The sequence below is a fragment of the Rhodotorula paludigena genome (genome assembly GCF_050403205.1).
Source record: "Rhodotorula paludigena JCM10292 DNA, Rt_paludigena_JCM10292v1_ctg12, whole genome shotgun sequence".
Lineage (NCBI taxonomy): Eukaryota > Fungi > Basidiomycota > Microbotryomycetes > Sporidiobolales > Sporidiobolaceae > Rhodotorula > Rhodotorula paludigena.
The window spans coordinates 85,761-104,836 of record NW_027481446.1 but is presented as its reverse complement, the minus strand read 5'-3'; the positions used below and the strand labels follow the sequence as shown (position 1 = coordinate 104,836).

The window sequence follows — 19,076 nt, the reverse complement described above, 5'->3', positions numbered from 1 at the left end:
GCCGCAATGAGAAGGCCATCTGCGCCCGTCCGCTTCTTCCGAACCTCGATAGCCAGCCAGAGATCTCTCGTATGAGGCGGAAGCACGAGTTATGGAGATGTATTGGCAGACAGACAACATGGCAGCTCAACCCGCTTCCGACCGTCTGTACCCCTGCTCACATAAAGCCGCGTGGCGGCCTGCCATGCATTTGCATCGGCGGTGGGAACACGCCACGGACAAACATGCCCTGCTGCTGTTGCGGCAGCGGACCGAGGGCGCCGAAACCGGGAGACTCGGTGCGAGGCGCGGGAGGCGGCGGTTCGACGGGCGCCTTGAAGTTCTGCGAGTCGCAAGAAGTCCGAGATCAGCGGCTGGCCCTCTCACCCCCTCGTGAGTCAGTCAGCCGAGTAAACAGAAGCAACGCACCGTCTGCTTGCCCTCGCGGTAGACTTCTTCGAGCGTCTCCTCCCACGTCCCCTCGGCCTCGAGCCGCTGGTAGTGCTCGTACAGCTGGAGCGCCGTCCGTGCGTCCTCGATGGAGTCGTGCGTGTCGGCCTGGATTGCAGAATGTAGGACGGCGTAGGCGAGGAAGCGCAAAGAGAGCTTGCGCTGGCGGTGCGGGAGATGATAGATGTTGACGGTGTCGATGATCTGCGAAGGCGGAATGTAGATGTCTGCGTTGCGAGGTGTTCAGCAAGCGAGCCGAGACCGCGGACCCGAAAGATGAAGACGGACTGATGATGCGGAAGTCTTTGTTCAGGCCGTGCCCGATGAAAACGCAGCCGAGGTCGACAAGCATCCGAAGCTTCTTGTATGCGACTTTGAGCGGGACGAGGGTATGCCGCGAGTGTACCGGGTCGAGGTCTCCAGCTGTGCGGAAGCCAAAGGTTCAACACGGCACGGCGGAAAACCAGTACGATCGAGACAAACGCACCACGGATACCGGAGAACTCGGTGAGGTAGTCGACGACAGGCTCGCTCGTGTGGATGTGGTCGTCGATGAATGGGATGCCCGTCTCAACCCCCTCGCCTCGCAAGACAGACACACGAGCAAGGGTCTGCCGCGAAGGCCGCAAGACCTTCTTCGTCCCATCCGAGTGGAACTCGGCCTCCTCCTGCTGCAGTGAAACGAATTCGGCGTCGATCGCGACGAGCGTCCCTCGGCGTGGCAATTCGTCGAGGCGGAACGGCTGGTGCTTGATCATCGACCGGTCGCGGTTCCTGCATGCACCCGTCAGTTATGACAAGAGGCCGTAGCTGCGACCGACACGCACTTCGAGATGGTGATGTCCTCGCAGAGGATCGACGGGTCGCTCTGCAGCGGGAGCTCCGAGAAGTCGAGCATGTCCTTCGCGTCTACTCGCTCGAAGAAGAGGACGGCCGGGATCTGCGAGTGCAGCCAAAGTCAGGAGCCGCAAGGCGTGGAACCCAACAGCCATGCAAGCACCTTCCACTTTCCAGGGAAGCTGAGGACCTCTTCCTCGCTGACGGGCTTGACGAGGAAGTCGTTGAAGAGGTGCCACGATGCGCCGGGCTTCTCCTCGGCAGTTGCGACTGAGAAGACAAAGTCAGCCCCCCTACTGACTGCAACGGGTGACGATGCGTACCTTGCGCAAGTGAGACGAGGTGAGGCGCCTCATCCTCCGACTGAATCTGGACGACCATTGCCTGCCAGCGCAAGGTGGATCAGCTCCGCGGTGCCTGACTTGTATTCTCGAAAAGAGACAGACCCGCAGCTCGTACTCGACCTCCTCGCCCTCTTTGCGTGCGCCCTCGGCCTTCTTGACGATCGCCTCGCCGTTCGGGCCCCTCGCGAGCCTGAACCTCCCAGGCACGAACCTACTCCCATCCTTCTCCCGCCCATCGCGCCACAACTCGAGCTCCTCCGCCGTGCGCACGCCGGCATTCAGCGCAAGGACGGGCGGAAGGTTCTCGACGGGCGGAAGCGCGCGGCGGATCCGCACATGCGTGTTCTGCCGGCAGGACGAGCACGGGAGACGCGCCATCGTCTCGCGTGCAATCGAGGCAGAGAGGATGGCCGCGAAAGAAGTCTGAGGAGGAGGCTCGTTGGACATGGCCTGCGAGGCGAGCGGGCGTCAGCATCGGCAAATCGGGGTATGTTCAATGTGCAAATCACTCGTCGCGGGTAGACAAGGTCGATCACGTTTAGACCCGTCTCGCGGTCCGAGCGAGCGCTGCAGTGCTGGCAGGTGCTGTGCGACTGCATGTCGACCTTGACGAGCTGAGCGAGCGGTGCCTTCGCCGGCTGCGTTCCAGCCGTGCTCTTGAGAAGCTGTGGCCGTGGCGCACGCGGTGATGCACCGGGCAGCATCGACTCGGAAGTGAGGCATTCGAGGAGGTAGCGGTTGAAGGTCTGAATGAGGGTGGCGTAAGCGACCGACTTGGACGCGTCGTTTTCGTGGTCAATCAGGCCGAGGGCGGTAACTGGACGCGGTGCGGGTTAGCGATGGCACAGTCGGGTGCGATGAAATAAAGAACGAACTCTGCGGATTTGCGCCGAACGCGCGGGAGAAATTGCTGGCCTGGCAATTCTGGCCCTTGGCGTCTTCGAGCATGCGGAATAAGAAGCCAGCCTCGCACAGCAGGCAGTTCTCCTTCGGGCACGCCTCGAAGGTGTGGCTCTTCGCGAGCGTGCGGATCGGCCGGAGGTAGTGAAGCGCCTGGAGGAGACCGTTCGTGTACGAGTTGGTGATGTGCGTCTCGAGTCCCGAATAGCTCGTCTTGTTGTAGAACCTGGCGGACACCGCTGTCAGCTGCGGGCCGGGCACGACATGGGAGGCAGACGCACCCAAAGTCGAAGTCGTCGATACCGAAACGGCTGTACTTGATCTCGACGCGGCGGTAGTGCTTCGGCATCTGGTCTTCGTGGCCCACCTCCTCTTGCTCCTCGTCCTCCTGGCGCGCCTCGTCGCCGTAGTCCCGCCGGCGCTTGGCGTCTGCGCGCTCGCGCTCCGAGCGGAACATGGGCGCGTCGACGCCGAGTCGACCGGCAACTTTGGCGTTGGCCGACGTCCGGACCTGATTGCGGCGAGACGCGGCGCGGAGGTGCGCAGGGTAAGTCGCGTAGCCGACGAAGTCGACCGTCTTAGCTGAGGCGAGGATCTGCGGGTCGATCGGAACGCGTCGTCGTGATGCCGCATGGCTCGAAGGGGACATCATGTCCTGCGGGAAGAGCGAGAGGAGCGGGGTATCGTAGTAGGGCATTCCGATCGAGTTGAGCGGCGTGTCGTCGCGCCAGTCGATCCGCTTCGGAGGTTCAGGCTGATCCGGCAGCTCGATCTCGCCTTCGTAGCGGCAGAACTTGGCATCGCCTTCTTCGGGCTGGGCGGACCAGAGGTGGACGTAGCCCTCGGCGTCGCCGAAAGCAAGACCCTCGCCTGTCGGCGAGATGGCCATCGAGTTGAGCATGCTGGGCGTGCCAACTTCGAAGACGTTGCTCTTGCTGACGTCCTTCAGGTCGAGGTGCTGTACACGGCCGTCAGAGCTGGCGACGACGACGTTGCCGGAGAGACGGGGGTGGAAGCGGACGAGGGCGGGCGGAGTGGGGAAAGGTATGGGCGTGAGGGGACGGAGGTAGCGTGTGTCATACAGCTTGAGGTACGGGTCGGGAAGAGGGAGACCTTGCCTGCATTGCGGGAAGGCGTCAGCGACTTTGAACGGATCAAGGTAGCGGAAAGCAAGAATCACCGCATGGTGAAGCCGACAGTCACGATGTAGTTGCCCTCTGTCTCGAGCTGGCTGATCCCGCCCGTATGTGCGAGGACTGTGTCGCCAACAGCGATGTCGGGTGTCCGCGTGTCGAGCATCGCGAGCGACCCCGTCATGGTCGAGCCTATGAGCTGTGCTGATCGTCGCAGGTGCACGAAGGAGAAGGGTGAAGGTTGCTGCAGGTGACCGCGTGCATTAGCAACCAGTTTGACGCAAATGACTGCCGAGTTCAGCTCAGAAAGGAAGCAACGGAGTTCTCACCTTGCGCGTGATGCTTCCGCGCGCGAGGTTGACGACGAAGAGGTCGCTGCCAGGGCCAGTTGCGATGACCTCGGACGAGCGGGAGGGCGTGTATGCAAAGGTCGTGAGCGGCACAGGCGGATCGGTTCTGCAGGTGGGGCAAGGTGAGCAGGGCGAGTCTTGCGGCAACGGGGCGCACGAAACGCACTCGACGCTCCAGAGCGTCATGCCTCTCCGATTGGCGAGCTTGACGCTGCCCCCTCCGCCGCTCCTGCCGGGCATTGCGCCTCCTCCACCAACGCTGAGGATGCCCGACTGGTCGATGCCCATCTCGCCGACCGCGCCCCAGTGCCCGCGGTAGCTCGTGTACCGCCCCGAGAGCCCCGTCGTCGGCGAGCAGAAGTAGCTCTGGACGGTGCCCGTCGGCGTCGCAGCGAACAGGAGCGGCGACATGGGATCGAACGCGAGCGCGGTCGGCGGGCTCGGCAGGAATTGCGAGGGCAGCGGCTGCCAGGGCGAGTCTCCTGCGCCGCCATACTGCGCGTACGCCATCCTTGAGCGTTTCAGGACGCGGTGGTCGCTGTTCTGGCCGCGAGCGTACAAGTCGCGGGAACGGCGAAGGTGTCGATCAAGTCGTTCTGCCTCAGACGCGTGTCGGTAGACCCCGGAACAGCTTGTCCGGCGCGCACTGGCCTTCCTGGCCGTGCCTGTGGAGTGTGGTGCGGGCGACCCCGACCTCGTCCTGTGTCGCGGCGATGAACTTGGTTCCGCTCGTCCTCGGTCTTCAGGACGTCTTTGTGCTGCGCGGTGACGCCCGTCGGATAGTCAGCTGCTGACTGGAGCGCAGCTTACCCTCGCCGACTCCACGTGATTCGACGGTCTATTGCCGGTCCTTGGGTGTGTCGGACTCGCCGGTCAGCCTTCGCCCTCTCGGCTGGTCTTGCGTGGTCGCGGCTTGCCTTCCTTCGCTTCACTTGCTTGCTCGCGCTCCCTCTACGAGCGCCCCTCCTGTCGTCCCTCGCCTCCCTCTTCCGCTCTCGGCTCCCTCTCTCGGCTGCCTTGCGCTCTCCCAAGGCGAAGCTACTGCCCGCCACGATGGACGAAGTCGACCGCAACCGCATCTCTCCCCAGTTTGCCGAGTTCAAACGGGAGGAGGCCGAAGTGATGGAGACCATCACGGGCAAGCCGTGCCTTCAAGTCCTCAAGCTTGCGGGCGTGCTCGAAGCCGCCCAGACCAAGCCTGTCAAGGTCATCGAGAACGCCGGCGGTGCCGGCATCCTTACCGTCATCCTCAAAGAAAACCTCCCCGCGAGCGCCGACGTCGAAGTCGTTGTAGGCGACGTCGAGGAGGCCATGGTCATGATCGCGCAGGACCGCATCCGGTCGCACGGCTGGGACAAGGTCGAGGCCAAGGTCATCGACGGCATGGTCAGTTGTACCGGCAGCGCTAGACACTGTATAGCCTGACGTTTTGCTTCTCGCAGAACATTCCGTACCCTGACGAGTCCTTCGACTATTCGTTCATCCATTTCGGCATCCAGCTCTACCCGGACCAGCCCAAGGGTCTCTCAGGTGCGCGTCCTGGCCGTCCAATACCCACTCACCCGGCACTGAGCTGTGCTTGCCCCGCAGAGTCGCTCCGTGTCCTTCGCCGCGGTGGGACCCTCGGCCTGACGACCTGGCACAGCCCGGGCTTCATCCCGCTCTTGCGCCGGGCCGACCCATCTTTTCCAGACATCACGGCGCGCATGGGCCCGCTCACGTTCCCCGCCAACGTCCCGGCCGTACTCGTCGACGCCGGGTGCACCGAGTCGTCGGTGCGCCTCGAGCCGATCGCGGTCGACGTGCGCTTCGACAACGTCGACGCCTTTTTCGCGATGATGACCAAGGGCGTCAAGGGGCTCTTCTCGAACGAGGAGCGCAACGCCAAGATGCGCGAGCTGCTCGAGGCGGAGCACGGGAGTGGGCCGTTCACGCTCGTCTGGGAGGGCACGGCGATTGCGGCGGGGAAGGCCTGAACTGCTTTCGTAGTGGTCACGATGCTATCACTGGCGGAGCGGGATCAGTCTTTTTGAGGAGAGCGAGATCGTGATGTGCAAGGTGCGAGAAAAGGGGAGGGACGCGAAAAATACGGATCGAGGGAGGAACGACTATAGACGGTGAGGAGGAGGACGAACGTGAGCTATGTGCAGTAAGATGCGAGGCGGGCTAGGGCTACAGGCGAAGAGGTTCCAGCCTCGACAAAGGACGACATGAAGCGCAGGCGGGATGCGTGCAGGGCGCGCGAAGAGCGCGGCGAGGCCGCGAAAGAGGAGTACGACAAGGCAACGAAGGCTAGGTACAGGCGTCGAGTCATACTCGTGACGCAAGGCGAGGATGCGAAGGTTGGGCGGAGCGGTGCGCTCAGTCGACCTCCCACTTGGCGCCGACGCCCGGCTCCTTCTCTTCGCCGCTGTGCGACGAGACGCTCAGGCCAGCGAGGCCTTGAGCGAGCGGGTTGCGCTGCTGCTTGCGCTCACTCGCGCCGGGAGACGAGCCTCGCGATGACGTCGAGCTCGCGAACGAGCCTTGGCGCACGTCCTCGCGGTCAACGAGGTTCTGCGAGCCGTCCGCAGCCGCCGTGTGGACAAGGGGCGCGGGAGGCGGAGCGCCGGGCGTGGAGCCGGCGTGCTTGAGGCGCGAGCGCGCGATGTCGGCGGGCGTCGTCGCTGCCGAAGCTGCGCCCGGGAGACCCGACGCAGCTCGCGCGGCCTTCATGTCCTCCTCAGGAACAAAGGGCGACGAGACCGACTCGTTGTCGTCTGGAGTGGAGCAGGACGAGGACGAGACGGGGCTTGGCGACGACGAGGCGTCGGAGAAGGCCGACGTCAGGCGCGACAGGGGCAGGTGTCCCAGCTTGCTGCCGATGCCGCGGCTCGAGGTATTGCTTGTCAGCGACGACGCGCGCGAAAGGCCGCCCGACGACGAGCCAGGCGTGTCCCACCCGTCGCCCTGCTGGGTGTGCTTGCGCGACGGCGGCTGCGGCCGCGGCGCGTCCTTGTACGGCTCGAGCGTGGGCTCGATCTCCTCCTGCGGGGTGCCTCCGTGCGAAACCATGACGGGGAACGGGTACCCCGAGCGCGGCGTGGCGAGACGGACGGGCGCTGCGGGCCGCTGCGGCCGCAAGGCCTTGACGGCGGGCGGCGGGAGATGCGCCGGAGGCGGTGCGCGGGACTGCGACGGCTGCTGGTCGGCGGCCGCCGCACGCGAAGGGCTGCTCGAGCGGTGATGGTTGCGCTGCGGCGAAGGCGACGACTGGTGATCCCGGTTCGACGACGAGGTCGTGCAGATTGTCGGTGGAGATGGCGAGCTCGCAGAGAGCGCTGAGACAGACATTGTAAAGTGCTGCTGGAAGGGCAAAGCGCAGCAAGGAAAGAGAGAGGCAGAGAGCGCAAGCTCGAGGACAAGGAACTTCTCGTCCCCCGAAGGCGAGGCTGCGCGGAGCCGGGGAACCGGCATGCGCGTGACGTCGCCTCGCTTCGCTCAGAACTCTGGCGTGCGACAAGACCAAGACAGGACCGTGGGTGCGGGACTGTAGACTACATGACAGCACACGTCCTGCAGCGGCGCTGCCCTTGTCGAGGACGTGAGAGCGTGAACGCTGCAGGGGGCGGTGCAGGCGTAAGTCCGCGGTTTTGAGCGGCGTCAGGTATGTCTCGCAAATCGTTGCGGCCCTGCTTGAGGCTGCGAGGCGTAGCGAGCATCAGGGCCTAGCGTAGGTAATTCGCTGACAGCCAATGGAAGAGGAGCATCCGACTGCAGGAGTTCATTTTGGGCCTCGAGGCGATCGACGCGGGCGGGGGCAGGTTGGAGGCGAGAAGCACACCAACGCCGCCCGACCGTGGCCCCGTTCGAGCAGCCAGCACTTGCAGTGCACGGGCGCGCACGCTCAAGACTGCGAGCACCGGGCTGCACGACAGCGATCGTTTCCGGGCACCAGGAGGCCTCGTCCCCTCCCGATCTGGTCGACGGCACGTTTCACGCTCTTCCTCGCCGCCCGACGCACCGGCCGTGGCTCTGCACAGCTGCAGTCGCTCGCAGTGACCCCGCCTGAGCCCCAACAGGCCTCATCGTTGCCCGTGCGTCCTTGTCCGCTTCCACCGCGCTCGCGCTTCCGCCTCGCACGATCATTCCGCGCCGAAGTGGTCGCGCTTGGCAGCGCCATAACGGGCTGGCTGCCCGTGTGAACAGACGCTGACCTTGCTTTGCGCGTATCAATAGCCACGATGGGCCTCTTCTTGCGCAGGAAGCAGCGCGAGCCCGCGTCGCCGCCCGGTCCTCCCCCAGGGTCGGCGAGGACGGCGTCGGCACCGCCAGCCACGACGCTGAACGCGTCGAGGGCGCCTGCAGAAGAGCTGGGAAGGTCCTACGGGTCGAGCACGAGCGCTCAGACGGCGTACGGCGGTCTCGACTCGCCAGACCTCGCACCGCCCGGGGATCGCTACCGTGTCTTCGGCGGTTCGGGCGGCCGCGCAGGCTCGAGCACCCTCTCGCTCCCCGCGTTCGGTCTCTCAGGCCGGGACGGCAGCTCGCCGCGACAGCGTCAGGCGTCGGCAATGTCGATGGCGCCCGTCGAGGAGCACCCGCCCGCGGCGCAGGACAAGGGCAGGTGGAGCCGCTGGAAGCTCGGGCGCGGCAGCAGGCAGCGCCAGGCCAGCATCTCGAGCACAGTGGACGGTAAGGGGCTCGGCATCGATGGCGGAGCAGGCGCAGACGACGGGAGCGGCTTCGTCGTCCGCTCGTTCCGCACCGTCTCGCGCGTGCACGAAGACCCCGTCCCGCTCGGCGCGCTCCACTCTGCCCCGGCCAGCCGCATCCACTCTCGCCCGTCCTACGACGCCTACGACTCAACGTCCGCCCACCAGCAGCAAGAGTCGCTGCGCAACTCGCTCGACTGCGGCAGCCAGAACGGGCCCTACGCTCCCCGTCAACATCCTCGACGCCCGTCCCTCGCCACTCTCGGTAACAGCTCTTCCTCAGCATCAGTTTGGGAGCGCGCTCCTTCCCCTACCATCTCCGCCGAAGCCTTCCGCCTCGCCTCGGCGCGCAATAAGTCCTCCGTTTCTCTCGCCTCTCTCGCCGACGCAAACGACGCAACCTCCCCGACCGACCAGCCGAGTCGCTCTCGCTTCGAGCCACAGCGGCCTGCGAGCAGAACCAGCCGCCGAGGTTCTAGTTTCTCCGATCTCGGCGCCAGCTCGTCCCCGCTCGTCCCGCCACGCCCTTCTTTCGCGATCGGGCAGCATAGCAACAGCTCCAACTCGTCGGTGCACTCGCGTACGTCGTCGAGTGCGTCCCTCGCCTCGCCGGGCTTGCAGACGAACGGGCTGCCAGCACCGTCGCCCTCCGAGTCGAGTCCTGCCAGTGCGCGGTCCCGCCCCGGGTACGGCCTGACCAATTCGGAGTCGCTCTTCTCGGTCACGTCGTACACCACTGCTCCCGAGTTGCGTACTGCGGCGTCGACGCCGCAGCCTTCTGCGGCCGCGAGCGAGCGCCCGGCGCCGCACCGCCTCTCGAGCGGCGACTCGGACCTGCGCCTCATCGCGTCGTACGGCGACATGCTCACGCAGAGCCCGCCTGTCGCATCTCCCGTCGATGCGCCGTTCGAGCCGCCGTCCGCTGCGCGCGCGAGGGACCTCTCGACCCCGCGCAAGTCCAGCACGGGCACGACCGGCCGCGCCTCGGTCCTCTCGGCGACGCCCTCCTTCGCTATCCAGCCGCCCACGCCTCAGACTACGCCAGGCTTCTCCGACACCGGTGCGACCATCCCGCGCCCGAAGCGCACTTCTTCGCTCGCGCAGGACTCGGTCAAGTCGGCGCTGCAGTCGATGGGCGTCGGGCCCGGCGCGCCTACTCAGCTTAACAAGGGTAAGGGCAAAGCGCCGGTGAAACGCGGCGGCTGGGCGAGTGACACGAGCGACGACGACGCAGCCGGATCGGACGACGGAGCGACCGAGTCCGACTCGGACGACGAGGTCCCGCTCGCGCAGATCCGCAGTCGCAGCCAGACCGACTTGACGCTCCCGATGTCGCAGCGCGGCAGCTTCGACGCCGGCGCGCGCCCCGCCGTGTTGCCCTCGTCGAGCTCGCGCCCGAACCTGGACGCGCAACGGCGGCCGAGCAACGAGGTCGAGGTGCTGCGCGATCCGAACTCGCCGACGACGCAGACGTTCGCCGCGCAGCAGCATCAGCAGGGCTCGCGGGGCAGGCAGAGCCAGTCGCAGCTGGGCGTATCACCGCTCGGCCGGCGCGGATCGAACCGCCGCAGCGTGTCGACGCTGAGCTTCTCGACGTCGATGACTATCTCGCAGGCGGCCACGGCTGCTGTTGCTGTATCAGGCGCATCCGGCAGCCCAGCAACGCCCGTCACGGCGCCCTCGTCGCCGACCCGCTCGATTCTCCGCCCCGCTTACGCCTCGCGCTCCGTCTCGAATCCGACGACCCCGACGCTGCCCTCGTTCGCTCCTTCCGCTTCTCTTCCTGCGTCGGGCGCAGCTACGCCCGCGCTTTCGCCTGTCCCATCTCCGCTCTTCGCCACGCCCGAAGCACGCGACCGCTCGTCGGCCTCGTCCGGCTCTGGCACGGCGTCGACGTCGTCTGCGCCACACACGCCTAACGAGAACTCGCCGAGTGTGTCCGACTTGGGTCTCGTTCTCCCGCCCGCCATCCCGCCGACGTCGCTGTCCAAGCCGTCCGTCAAGTTCGACCTGGGCGCAGGCCTTCCCTCCCAGACTGACGTATCGAGGGCCAACAAAGGCCGCCGGCTGAGCGCCATTGCGAGCTCGAGCTCCACGAACCTGCACTCGCATCGCTCGAGTCCGAGTTTGCCAATGCTCGGTCCCGTTGTCAGTCACCAGCCGCACCAGCCGCAGCGCGCGTCCATGCTCGCCGGTCCACCCGCTTCGCACGCACGCACAGGCTCGACGCTCGCGCCCGTCGCCCCTCCACCCGCCTCGAAGCTGCACATGCGGGCCAGCTCGGCCACGTCGGCGCTCGGCGGCGACGGGCCGCCTTCGTCTTCCTCGTCGACCGCCGTCGACGACAATGTGTACGACCGCATGAAGGCGCGCCACAAGGCCGAGGCGCTCGCGGCGCTCAAGATCGGCCGCGACCTGAACCACCCGAGCGGGCTCGTGCCCGACGCGGCGGCGGGTCGGGGCGACAGCGACGAGGACGAGCCGCTCGCGAACTTGCCGACGCGCGGGAGCGTGCTCGGAGGGTACGAGGGGAGCATGATGAGCGGGATGGGAGGCGGGATGCACCCGCACATGGCGATGGGCATGGGGGGCGCGTACTCGCCGCTCGCGATGGCTCCGCCTGGCGTCGACCCGTACCTCTGTGCGTTTCCTTCTCATTATTCCACGCTTGCTGTCGCTCACTGACGGTCTTCGACAGACGCCTCGCTCCCGCCCGACCAGAAGATGTCGCTCCACCAGCGCGCCGGGCAGATGATGGCGATGATGCAGCAGGCGGCGCTCCAGGCTCGCGCCGAGAGCGTCGCTGGCAGCGTCATCGGCGCGCAGGACGACGCATCAATTCGCAGTGGCGCCAAGGGGCACCTGCATGGCAGCGCGAGCCTCGGCTCGCTCAACTCGTTCATGGGCGCTGGCGGGTACGGGCACGCGCAGCAACCTTCGATGGCGAGCATGCACCTCCCACCCTTCGCGCCGACCTACGCCATGTCGCAGCCGTTCTTGCACCCGGCGCAGTACGCGCCTGCGCCGCAGCACGCCTTCTACGGCATGCCCGCCTACGCTGGTTCGGCGCTGGGTTTCCCGACTGCGCCGATGAGCACGCTCGGCGGCGGCGCGCCGGGCTCGATGATGGGTGTCCCCGCTAGCGGCGGTGCTCCCGTCATGCGTGCCAACGGTTACAGGGCATCGTCCCACATGAGTGCGGTTCCCCGTCGCCCCTAGAGGCATCGTCTTTCCCTTTCCTATATCCCGTCTTTCATTTCCGCATTCCCTCTTGCGTCCGCAACAATCGCTTGTATCCCACACCTCGCATCATCTTTGCTCCGTCGCCCATACAAGCAGACACTGGTCCCGTTTACCTTACCCACGCGACGATTATGCCTCACCCTTAATTCCCTTCCCGCTCGTTTGGCATCTTCGTCTTTCCATCGCTCGCATACACCTTCGGCTGTACCGTCACTCCGTTTCGCAACATTCTCGCTCCTGGCGCGAGCGCGAGTTCGCGAGACGAGACCAGCACCGCCACCCTCGCTCATTCTCCCCGATCTCGCCGCGTCCTCTGCGTCTTTCGCTAGCGATGAAGCTGTGCTGCGCTTGTTGTGCTACACTCGATGCGGGTGTGAGCTCGTCCGCGGTCCCTGCGCATTCGGAGAAGCCCGATCCGCCACCCGTCGACTTCGCGTGCGGTCACTCGGTGTGTGGCAGCTGTCAGCGCAAGCGGAGGAGTCTGGCGCAGGTGTGTTCCGATTTTTCTCCTCAAGAGCCACGACTCACGCGCCCTGAGCTTGCAGTCGTGCATTCTCTGTTCGACAGCCGAGGATCTCCTCTCGAGCGGTACGACACCAAAGTCGGTATCTCGGGCGCCCAGTCCGCCACGCTACGCAGACACGAAGAAGGAGCAGGACTTCGTGCTCGGCGACGACTCTGACGACGAAGGGGAAGAGCCGGGGACGCCACGTCCCCCTCCTCCGGCTGCCGACGAGCAGGAGTGGGGGGACACTGCGCCACCTGCGTACGAGGCAGGTGCGGAGGGTGCTGCGTACGGTACGCACGACGAGAAGAGGGAGCAGTGCGCGCTGCATCACATCAGGCCGGACGACACGCTGCTCGGGTTGTCGCTCCGCTACGGCGTAGAGGTGCGTTCCCTGCCTTCAACTTGTCCTTGCTATGCTCACGATGCTCCGACAGGGTCACGTACTATGTACGCTGAACAAGCTGCCCATATCGACGCTCACGACGACGCCGCACCTTCTGCACGCCAAACCCTTCATCCTCCTCCCTCCAGGCGCCCGGCCGTCCACCTCGACCGAGCCGCTCCTCCCCGCGCCTCTCGAGCGCAAACGCCTCATCGTCCGCCGCTTTCAGATTGCGGTCAAGTGCCCTGACTGGGCCCTCGCGCAGGCGTACTGCGATCAGGTCTTTCAGAAGCGCGAGGACGAGGCGCGCTTCGTGCGCGAGAACCGCGCCGCTCGAGGAGAAGCTGCCGCGGAGGTCGAGGTGCGCGAAGGTGGGGAGCTCGAGGAGGCGATCGAGGCGTTCCAGGCGGACGAGCGGTGGGAGAGGGAGCAGCGGAACTTGACGGGGAAGGGAAAGGGCGTCTTCGCGCCGCCTTCAACTGATTCATCGGGCGTGCGGAAGGGTGCCAGGTGGTTCTGAGGTCGCTGTAGAGGTGTGCGTTCTTGTTTGTTGCTAGCTTTACGTCCTGCACCCGATTGCTCGTTCACCGTTGCCGTTGGAGTGGGCGGAGACGGGCATGTTTCGTGTGGCGCAGCGCGCATGAGCTACGCTACACAACTTTGATTCGAAACTGTATAAGGCGTCATGGAATGGCACTGGGACCTGAGAGCGTTTCTTGGTGATGAGGTCGAGGCGAAGCGACCAAGTCGGGGCTTGCTCTCGCCCACACCGGCTCTTCTCTGCACTATGGTCCGTGCAGCCTTGTCCAGCATGGCCCATATACCCGCACTGACTCGCTCGAGCCGCAGTCTGCACAGATTGCCACGACGTCGGAGCGCGAAGCAACGAAGCTGGAGCGTCTCGGTTCGTCGACTTGCAGAGCCCTGTAGAGCGTGCAGAGCAGCTTGGCTGACCATCTCGCATTCACACAGGCGCACACTCGCACATCCACGGTCTTGGGCTCGATGCGACGACCCTCGAGCCGAGGGGGAGCAGCCAGGGCATGGTCGGCCAGGCCAAGGCTCGCAAGGCCGCCGGCGTGATCCTCAAGATGGTCAAGGAGGGCCGCATCGCCGGCAGGGCCGTCCTGATGGCGGGCCCGCCGAGTTCGGGAAAGACGGCCATTGCGATGGGTGCGTCGCGTTTCCTCCGACTTTCGCAGGCTCAGCGCTGCGTGCTGCAGTTGTCGGGCGGTGCCATACCGTAGTATGAATGGACCTGCCGAGTCGAATGCGCTGACGGCGTCTCCTCCCGCAGGCATGGCGCAGTCGCTCGGCACCGATGTTCCCTTCACCATGATCTCTGCGTCCGAGATCTTCTCGCTCGAGATGAGCAAGACCGAGGCGCTCACGCAGGCCTTCCGCCGGAGTATCGGCGTGCGCATCAAGGAGGAGAGCGAGATCATCGAGGGCGAGGTTGTCGAGATTCAGATTGACCGCAGCTTGACTGGCGTACGTCTACCTTCGTCTCCCGCACGCTGAAACAGACGCTGACTCGCCGAGCTCACACCCGCAGGCCTCGAAGACGGGCAAGATCACGATGAAGACGACCGACATGGAGACTGTGTACGACCTGGGCAACAAGATGATCGACGCGCTGTCGAAGGAGAAGGTCATTGCAGGCGATGTTATCGTCATTGACAAGAGCACGGGCAAGATCTCGAAGCTCGGCCGGTCCTTCACGCGTGCGCGCGACTACGACGCGATGGGCGCCGACGTGCGTCGTTCTCCCTCTTTGCGGCAGACTGGAAAGTCGAAGCTGACCATGCTTTCTCCCGCAGACCAAGTTTGTGCAGTGCCCCGAGGGCGAGCTGCAAGTGCGGAAGGAGGTCGTGCACACGGTGTCGCTGCACGAGATCGACGTGATTAACTCGCGGACGCAGGGCTTCCTTGCGCTCTTTGCTGGTGCGTCGCTCCTCGCTCTGGGTCGCAGAAACCATGCTGATGATGGTCTCGCAGGTGACACGGGCGAGATCAAGTCGGAGCTGCGCGACCAGATCAATGCCAAGGTCAGCGACTGGCGGGAGGAGGGCAAGGCAGAGATCGTGCCGGGCGTTCTGTTCATCGACGAGGTACGTGCTGGCCCAGCGTCGCCTCATGCTGCCCCTTGCTCACGGAAGTCGCTTTTACACAGGTCCACATGCTCGACATCGAGTGCTTCTCCTTCCTCAACCGCGCGCTCGAGACCGAGCTTGCGCCGATCGTCATCATGGCGTCGAACCGCGGCATGACCCGGATACGCGGCACCAAGTACAAGAGCCCGCACGGCATCCCCATCGACCTCCTCGACCGCGCGCTCATCATCTCGACCTCGGCGTACGCACCGGAAGACATCAAGGAGATCCTTTCCATCCGGTTCGCTCGACGCCTCACCCCGCTGCCGGACTCATGACTGACGCTCTCGAATGTGCAGCTCGCAAGAAGAGGACGTCTCGCTTTCCCCCGCCGCGCTCGAGATCCTCACCAAGATCGGCTCCGAGACTTCTCTTCGTGCGCCTCATGAGTCCTCGCGCTCCTCTTGACCCACTCCTGACACTCTTGGACTCTACTGCAGGCTACGTCATTCAGCTCATCACGCTTTCGAACCTGGTAGCGCGCCGGCGAAAGGCTGCGCAGGTGGACGTGCCGGACGTGCGGAGGGTCTACACGCTGTACGTGCCTGTTACCGCTCGTCTCGGAGCCAACCTTGAGCGTGTTTACTGACCCTCGATCATTGTGCAGCTTTCTCGACGAGAAGCGCAGTGTCCAGTTCCTCAAGGAGCAGAACTCGCTCCTCATCGGTGAGGACGGGCAGGCCGGCTACGCCAGCAACGCGATGGACATGGCCGCATAGGCAGCGCGATGCTCGCCTTGTCTAGCTGTAGATTGAGGGAAAAGCCAACTCGCTTGCGCAGGACGCGTAAGGGTAGAGCCCTTGAGAGTTTTGGTCGAAGCGCCGGAAGGACCTGACGCCCCTGACTGGCTCCATTGTCATCTCGCTGTCAGTCGAAAGGCCAGTATGCGCATGCAGCTCTTGGATATGCTGCGCAAGTCAAGAAACGCCGGTACTTCGCGGTCGGGCGCGGCGCGGCCACCTGGCTTTCCCTCCTACCACGCTCCCAGGATGACTGCACTTCTCACCCGAGGAGCCAACACAGCCCGACTCTGAGCTCGCCCCGCCGCGTTAACCCAAACTGCCGCGCCTTGTCGTCCGTTCTCCCCTCCTCGCCTCGCTCAGTCCCTCGAAGCTCGCGCCCCTCGACAGCCGGAACCGCGCGCGGCTTGCTCGCGGGCAGGTCGGGCGCTGGTAGACGATGTCGGAGCGCGAGCGTGGGGACTCACACGAGCGTGGCGTGCGAGGGAGGGTCGGGCGAGCGACGTCGGCGGGACGCACAGGGGTTTGCAGCTCTCTCGTGGGGGTCCAACCTAGTTTGCAAGCTGATGGAGCGTGGTCAATTGCTCTTGCTGCTCTGCTGTGGAGTTGCGTCTCTGTCGCTGTGTCTCTCCTCAGTCTGTCGCTTGCCACGCCGGTTCGGCTGCTGCTAGCCGCTTTCGCTGTCTCCTGTCAGGCGCTCAGACCGCCCGGCAGCTTCCGCGCAGTCTCCGTGCACAGACGGGCATTCTTGCGTGCGCCATGTTGCTTGCATGCGCCTTGCGGGACGTGGCGGGCTCCCTCTTCGACTCCTTCGCCGTCGCGGGCGTCGCGTTGCTCTCCCCGCTGTCGCGTTTGTTTACATCGCGGCTACAGACTCTACTTGAGCGACCCCCGCGGCGATCCTGCACGTTCCTCCCGCGTTTTCATCATGTCAACTGCTCAAGGGAACCCCCTCGACTTTGATCGCTGCTGGTCGAGCTACATCCGCCCCAGGCTGATCAGACTGATGGGCGGAATCAATTCGCGAAACGCCATCATCGGGCCGATGCTACTCGAACAGACAGAACGCAAGCTGCAAGCGGAATGGGTCGGCAGGCCACTTTTCGTCCGCGGCGTACTGGCTTACTTTCAGCGGCTTCACAAGATTGCAAGCTCTGCTCCACGCATATCCCGCCATTGGCTGCTCACCGGTGTTCTCTTCTGACAGGACGTTTCGCCTACCGCGATGGTGGCTCACGCTGTCGAGACGGGGACAATCGTAAGTGTATCCTCTGCAACTGGCGCGCCTGCCCGTGTCAACTCATGCTTGTCTGTGCAGGCCAAAGACGTTCTGCTTGCCGAAGTGCAAGAAATTCTGGACGGCTTCGCCAACGACTTTGCGTGCCAGATCGAGCCATGCAAGGCCTGGGTCGCGAAAAAGTGGCATACTCTGTCGTGCGCCCAGCGCTTTGCAGTGTGGAATGCGCTGGAGACTGGTCACGACAAGCTCTGGCAAGCGGCGGAGCAAGACCACGGACAACCGTCGCCTGCTGCGCTTCGGTTCTATACGGTAAGGGAGTTTCTGCCGCACTGCTGCTGTATGCAGCGAAACTTGAGCCTGATCTGCCGTGCAGCTGACAGTCGCAATCTTCAAAACTCTGGTGCGTATCTCAAGCGATCGACGACCTACCTGTACCCGTTTCAGATCTTGCAGCCACCAGAAGTCCACTAACAGTGTGACCACTCGCCGACTCTGGTCAAGCAGGTCAAGAAGAAGGCCAGCAACTTGACGCCGCATGCGCTCGGCCATCACGACGCGTACCGGCAGATCGGGCACCGCACGGCGCTACACGAGGGGACGCACAAGACGCTGTGGGAGGCGGGGCTGTTCTAGCTGAGCGTGAGAGGGAGCGATGAAGGGGCTCTAAGCGTGATGCATTTCTGTCGACCCGTCCGACGGCCGCTCTCAGTTAGAGAGCCACCAAGCCGGAGAGCACGAACGAGCAGGAGAGGGTGGAGAGACCGCAAGGACGTAGGACACGCCGGGACACACGACGTACAAGCGACCAGCAGCATGTAGTAGCACAGGACAAGCCTCACCAGCGCGAGCAGGCGGTGGAGCGTGGCCGCGAGAGCCTGACCGCCGTCGACGGCGAGCGCGAAGTCGCGGGCGAGCGTCGCCTTTCTCTCGGTCCCTCGTCGCCCGCCAAGTGCGTACCGAGCGCTGCCTAGGCACGAGAGAGCCGCACAGCTGACTGCCTTGCCCCTCTCTGCCCGCCCGCGCCGCCCCGCCCTCGCCCCTGCCCGCGACGAAAACCCCTCCCTCGCCTCGACCCGCCCCCGCCTGCGCCCGCTCGCCTGCCGCTGTGCGCATTGCCCCGCCCGCCCGATCAGCAGCTCTTCGCCATGGTTCAGCGTGTCACCCTCCGCACTCGCAAGAGCTACTCGACCAAGTCGAACGGCAAGCGGATTGTCAAGACCCCGGGTCAGCCTCGCTTCCCTCGACCTCGCGCGCGCCTGGGAGCGCGCGCAGACGCCTGCAGAGGCACTCAGGAGGAGCCTGGGCCGGACGAGCGGGCGCGCGAGGGTTGCGGCCGCGTGCACGAGGCGGGCCGTGGTCGGGCGAGCTCGACGGCGCGAGGCGGACACCGCGCTCGTCTCGCTGCCTCACGAGCTGCGGCATAGGGCTGGAGGACCGTTATCCGGAGGAACGAGTCGGCCGAGCGCTGCAGCAGGCAGGCAGGCTGGGGTCGCCAGCTGGTTGGGTCAGGCGGGGGCAGCCGCGAGGAGGAGCAGGTCCGTCCATCTCTGCCGGAGCAGCCGTGCTGACCGTTGCTGTGCTCGTATGCAGGTGGCAACCTCCGCTACCTCACGGTCAAGAAGGCCGCGACCGCCCCCAAGTGCGGTGACTGCCACATCGCCCTCCCCGGTGTCCGTCTCTCCTCGCGCCTCGCCCCACCGTGCAACCTGCTCACCTAGCTTGCGCACGCAGGTCCCGGCTCTCCGCCCGCGCCAGTACGCGCAGGTCTCGAAGCGGGTCAAGACGGTCCAGCGTGCGTACGGTGGCTCGCGCTGCGCGACCTGCGTCCGCGACCGCATCGTCCGCGCGTTCCTTGTCGAGGAGGCCAAGATCGTCAAGCGCGTGCGTCTTGCTTTCCCGCCTCTTGTTGCGCCGAATGAGCGGGTGCTGACGGCATGTGGGGCTTCCCTCTGCGTGCCCGTTTGCGCGACGACAGGTCATTGCCCAGCAGAGCAAGGGCAAGAAGTAAACGGCTTGCTTTTGGACTCGGGTGGTAGAGCGGGGACCGTGCGGTTGCATGCCATACCGTGCAAGGCGCAGTTGAACCATCTATCGTGCTTCGTCGAGAGCGTGCGAGAGAGCTT

General features: G+C 65.0%; 8 protein-coding genes across 8 annotated transcripts; 6 read left to right on the top strand and 2 right to left on the bottom strand.

Moving 5' to 3' along the window:
- Window positions 1–157: 157 nt before the first annotated feature.
- Window positions 158–4,503, bottom strand: PAN2 (poly(A)-specific ribonuclease; the record flags this gene model as incomplete). Its single annotated transcript, XM_076647936.1, has 14 exons — window positions 158–322; window positions 409–656; window positions 718–852; window positions 917–1,203; window positions 1,257–1,369; window positions 1,430–1,536; window positions 1,590–1,650; window positions 1,713–2,060; window positions 2,120–2,427; window positions 2,486–2,736; window positions 2,792–3,628; window positions 3,691–3,887; window positions 3,973–4,099; window positions 4,160–4,503. The coding sequence occupies 14 exons, from the start codon at window positions 4,501–4,503 to the stop codon at window positions 158–160; spliced, it is 3,528 nt and encodes a 1,175-aa protein (XP_076506445.1).
- A 543-nt stretch (window positions 4,504–5,046) lies between these two features.
- JCM10292_001078 (class I SAM-dependent methyltransferase) lies at window positions 5,047–5,969 on the top strand (the record flags this gene model as incomplete). The annotated part of the gene is made up of 3 exons (XM_076647935.1): window positions 5,047–5,379; window positions 5,436–5,523; window positions 5,584–5,969. 3 exons carry the CDS (start codon window positions 5,047–5,049, stop codon window positions 5,967–5,969), a joined length of 807 nt encoding a protein of 268 aa, XP_076506444.1.
- Window positions 5,970–6,354: 385 nt separating this feature from the next.
- Window positions 6,355–7,326, bottom strand: JCM10292_001077 (uncharacterized protein; the record flags this gene model as incomplete). The annotated part of the gene is made up of 1 exon (XM_076647934.1): window positions 6,355–7,326. The coding sequence occupies one exon, from the start codon at window positions 7,324–7,326 to the stop codon at window positions 6,355–6,357; it is 972 nt and encodes a 323-aa protein (XP_076506443.1).
- An 890-nt stretch (window positions 7,327–8,216) lies between these two features.
- Window positions 8,217–11,906, top strand: JCM10292_001076 (uncharacterized protein; the record flags this gene model as incomplete). The annotated part of the gene is made up of 2 exons (XM_076647933.1): window positions 8,217–11,328; window positions 11,386–11,906. The coding sequence occupies 2 exons, from the start codon at window positions 8,217–8,219 to the stop codon at window positions 11,904–11,906; spliced, it is 3,633 nt and encodes a 1,210-aa protein (XP_076506442.1).
- A 355-nt stretch (window positions 11,907–12,261) lies between these two features.
- Window positions 12,262–13,340, top strand: JCM10292_001075 (uncharacterized protein; the record flags this gene model as incomplete). Its single annotated transcript, XM_076647932.1, has 3 exons — window positions 12,262–12,420; window positions 12,476–12,820; window positions 12,873–13,340. 3 exons carry the CDS (start codon window positions 12,262–12,264, stop codon window positions 13,338–13,340), a joined length of 972 nt encoding a protein of 323 aa, XP_076506441.1.
- A 267-nt stretch (window positions 13,341–13,607) lies between these two features.
- RVB2 (RuvB family ATP-dependent DNA helicase reptin) lies at window positions 13,608–15,692 on the top strand (the record flags this gene model as incomplete). Its single annotated transcript, XM_076647931.1, has 11 exons — window positions 13,608–13,610; window positions 13,670–13,724; window positions 13,793–13,993; window positions 14,118–14,311; window positions 14,376–14,576; window positions 14,641–14,764; window positions 14,819–14,931; window positions 14,994–15,214; window positions 15,273–15,349; window positions 15,414–15,510; window positions 15,581–15,692. 11 exons carry the CDS (start codon window positions 13,608–13,610, stop codon window positions 15,690–15,692), a joined length of 1,398 nt encoding a protein of 465 aa, XP_076506440.1.
- Window positions 15,693–16,938: 1,246 nt separating this feature from the next.
- On the top strand, window positions 16,939–17,586 carry JCM10292_001073 (uncharacterized protein; the record flags this gene model as incomplete). Its single annotated transcript, XM_076647930.1, has 4 exons — window positions 16,939–16,971; window positions 17,032–17,262; window positions 17,327–17,353; window positions 17,428–17,586. The coding sequence occupies 4 exons, from the start codon at window positions 16,939–16,941 to the stop codon at window positions 17,584–17,586; spliced, it is 450 nt and encodes a 149-aa protein (XP_076506439.1).
- Window positions 17,587–18,098: 512 nt separating this feature from the next.
- On the top strand, window positions 18,099–18,961 carry JCM10292_001072 (eL34 family ribosomal protein; the record flags this gene model as incomplete). The annotated part of the gene is made up of 4 exons (XM_076647929.1): window positions 18,099–18,177; window positions 18,544–18,623; window positions 18,685–18,834; window positions 18,929–18,961. 4 exons carry the CDS (start codon window positions 18,099–18,101, stop codon window positions 18,959–18,961), a joined length of 342 nt encoding a protein of 113 aa, XP_076506438.1.
- Window positions 18,962–19,076: the final 115 nt, after the last annotated feature.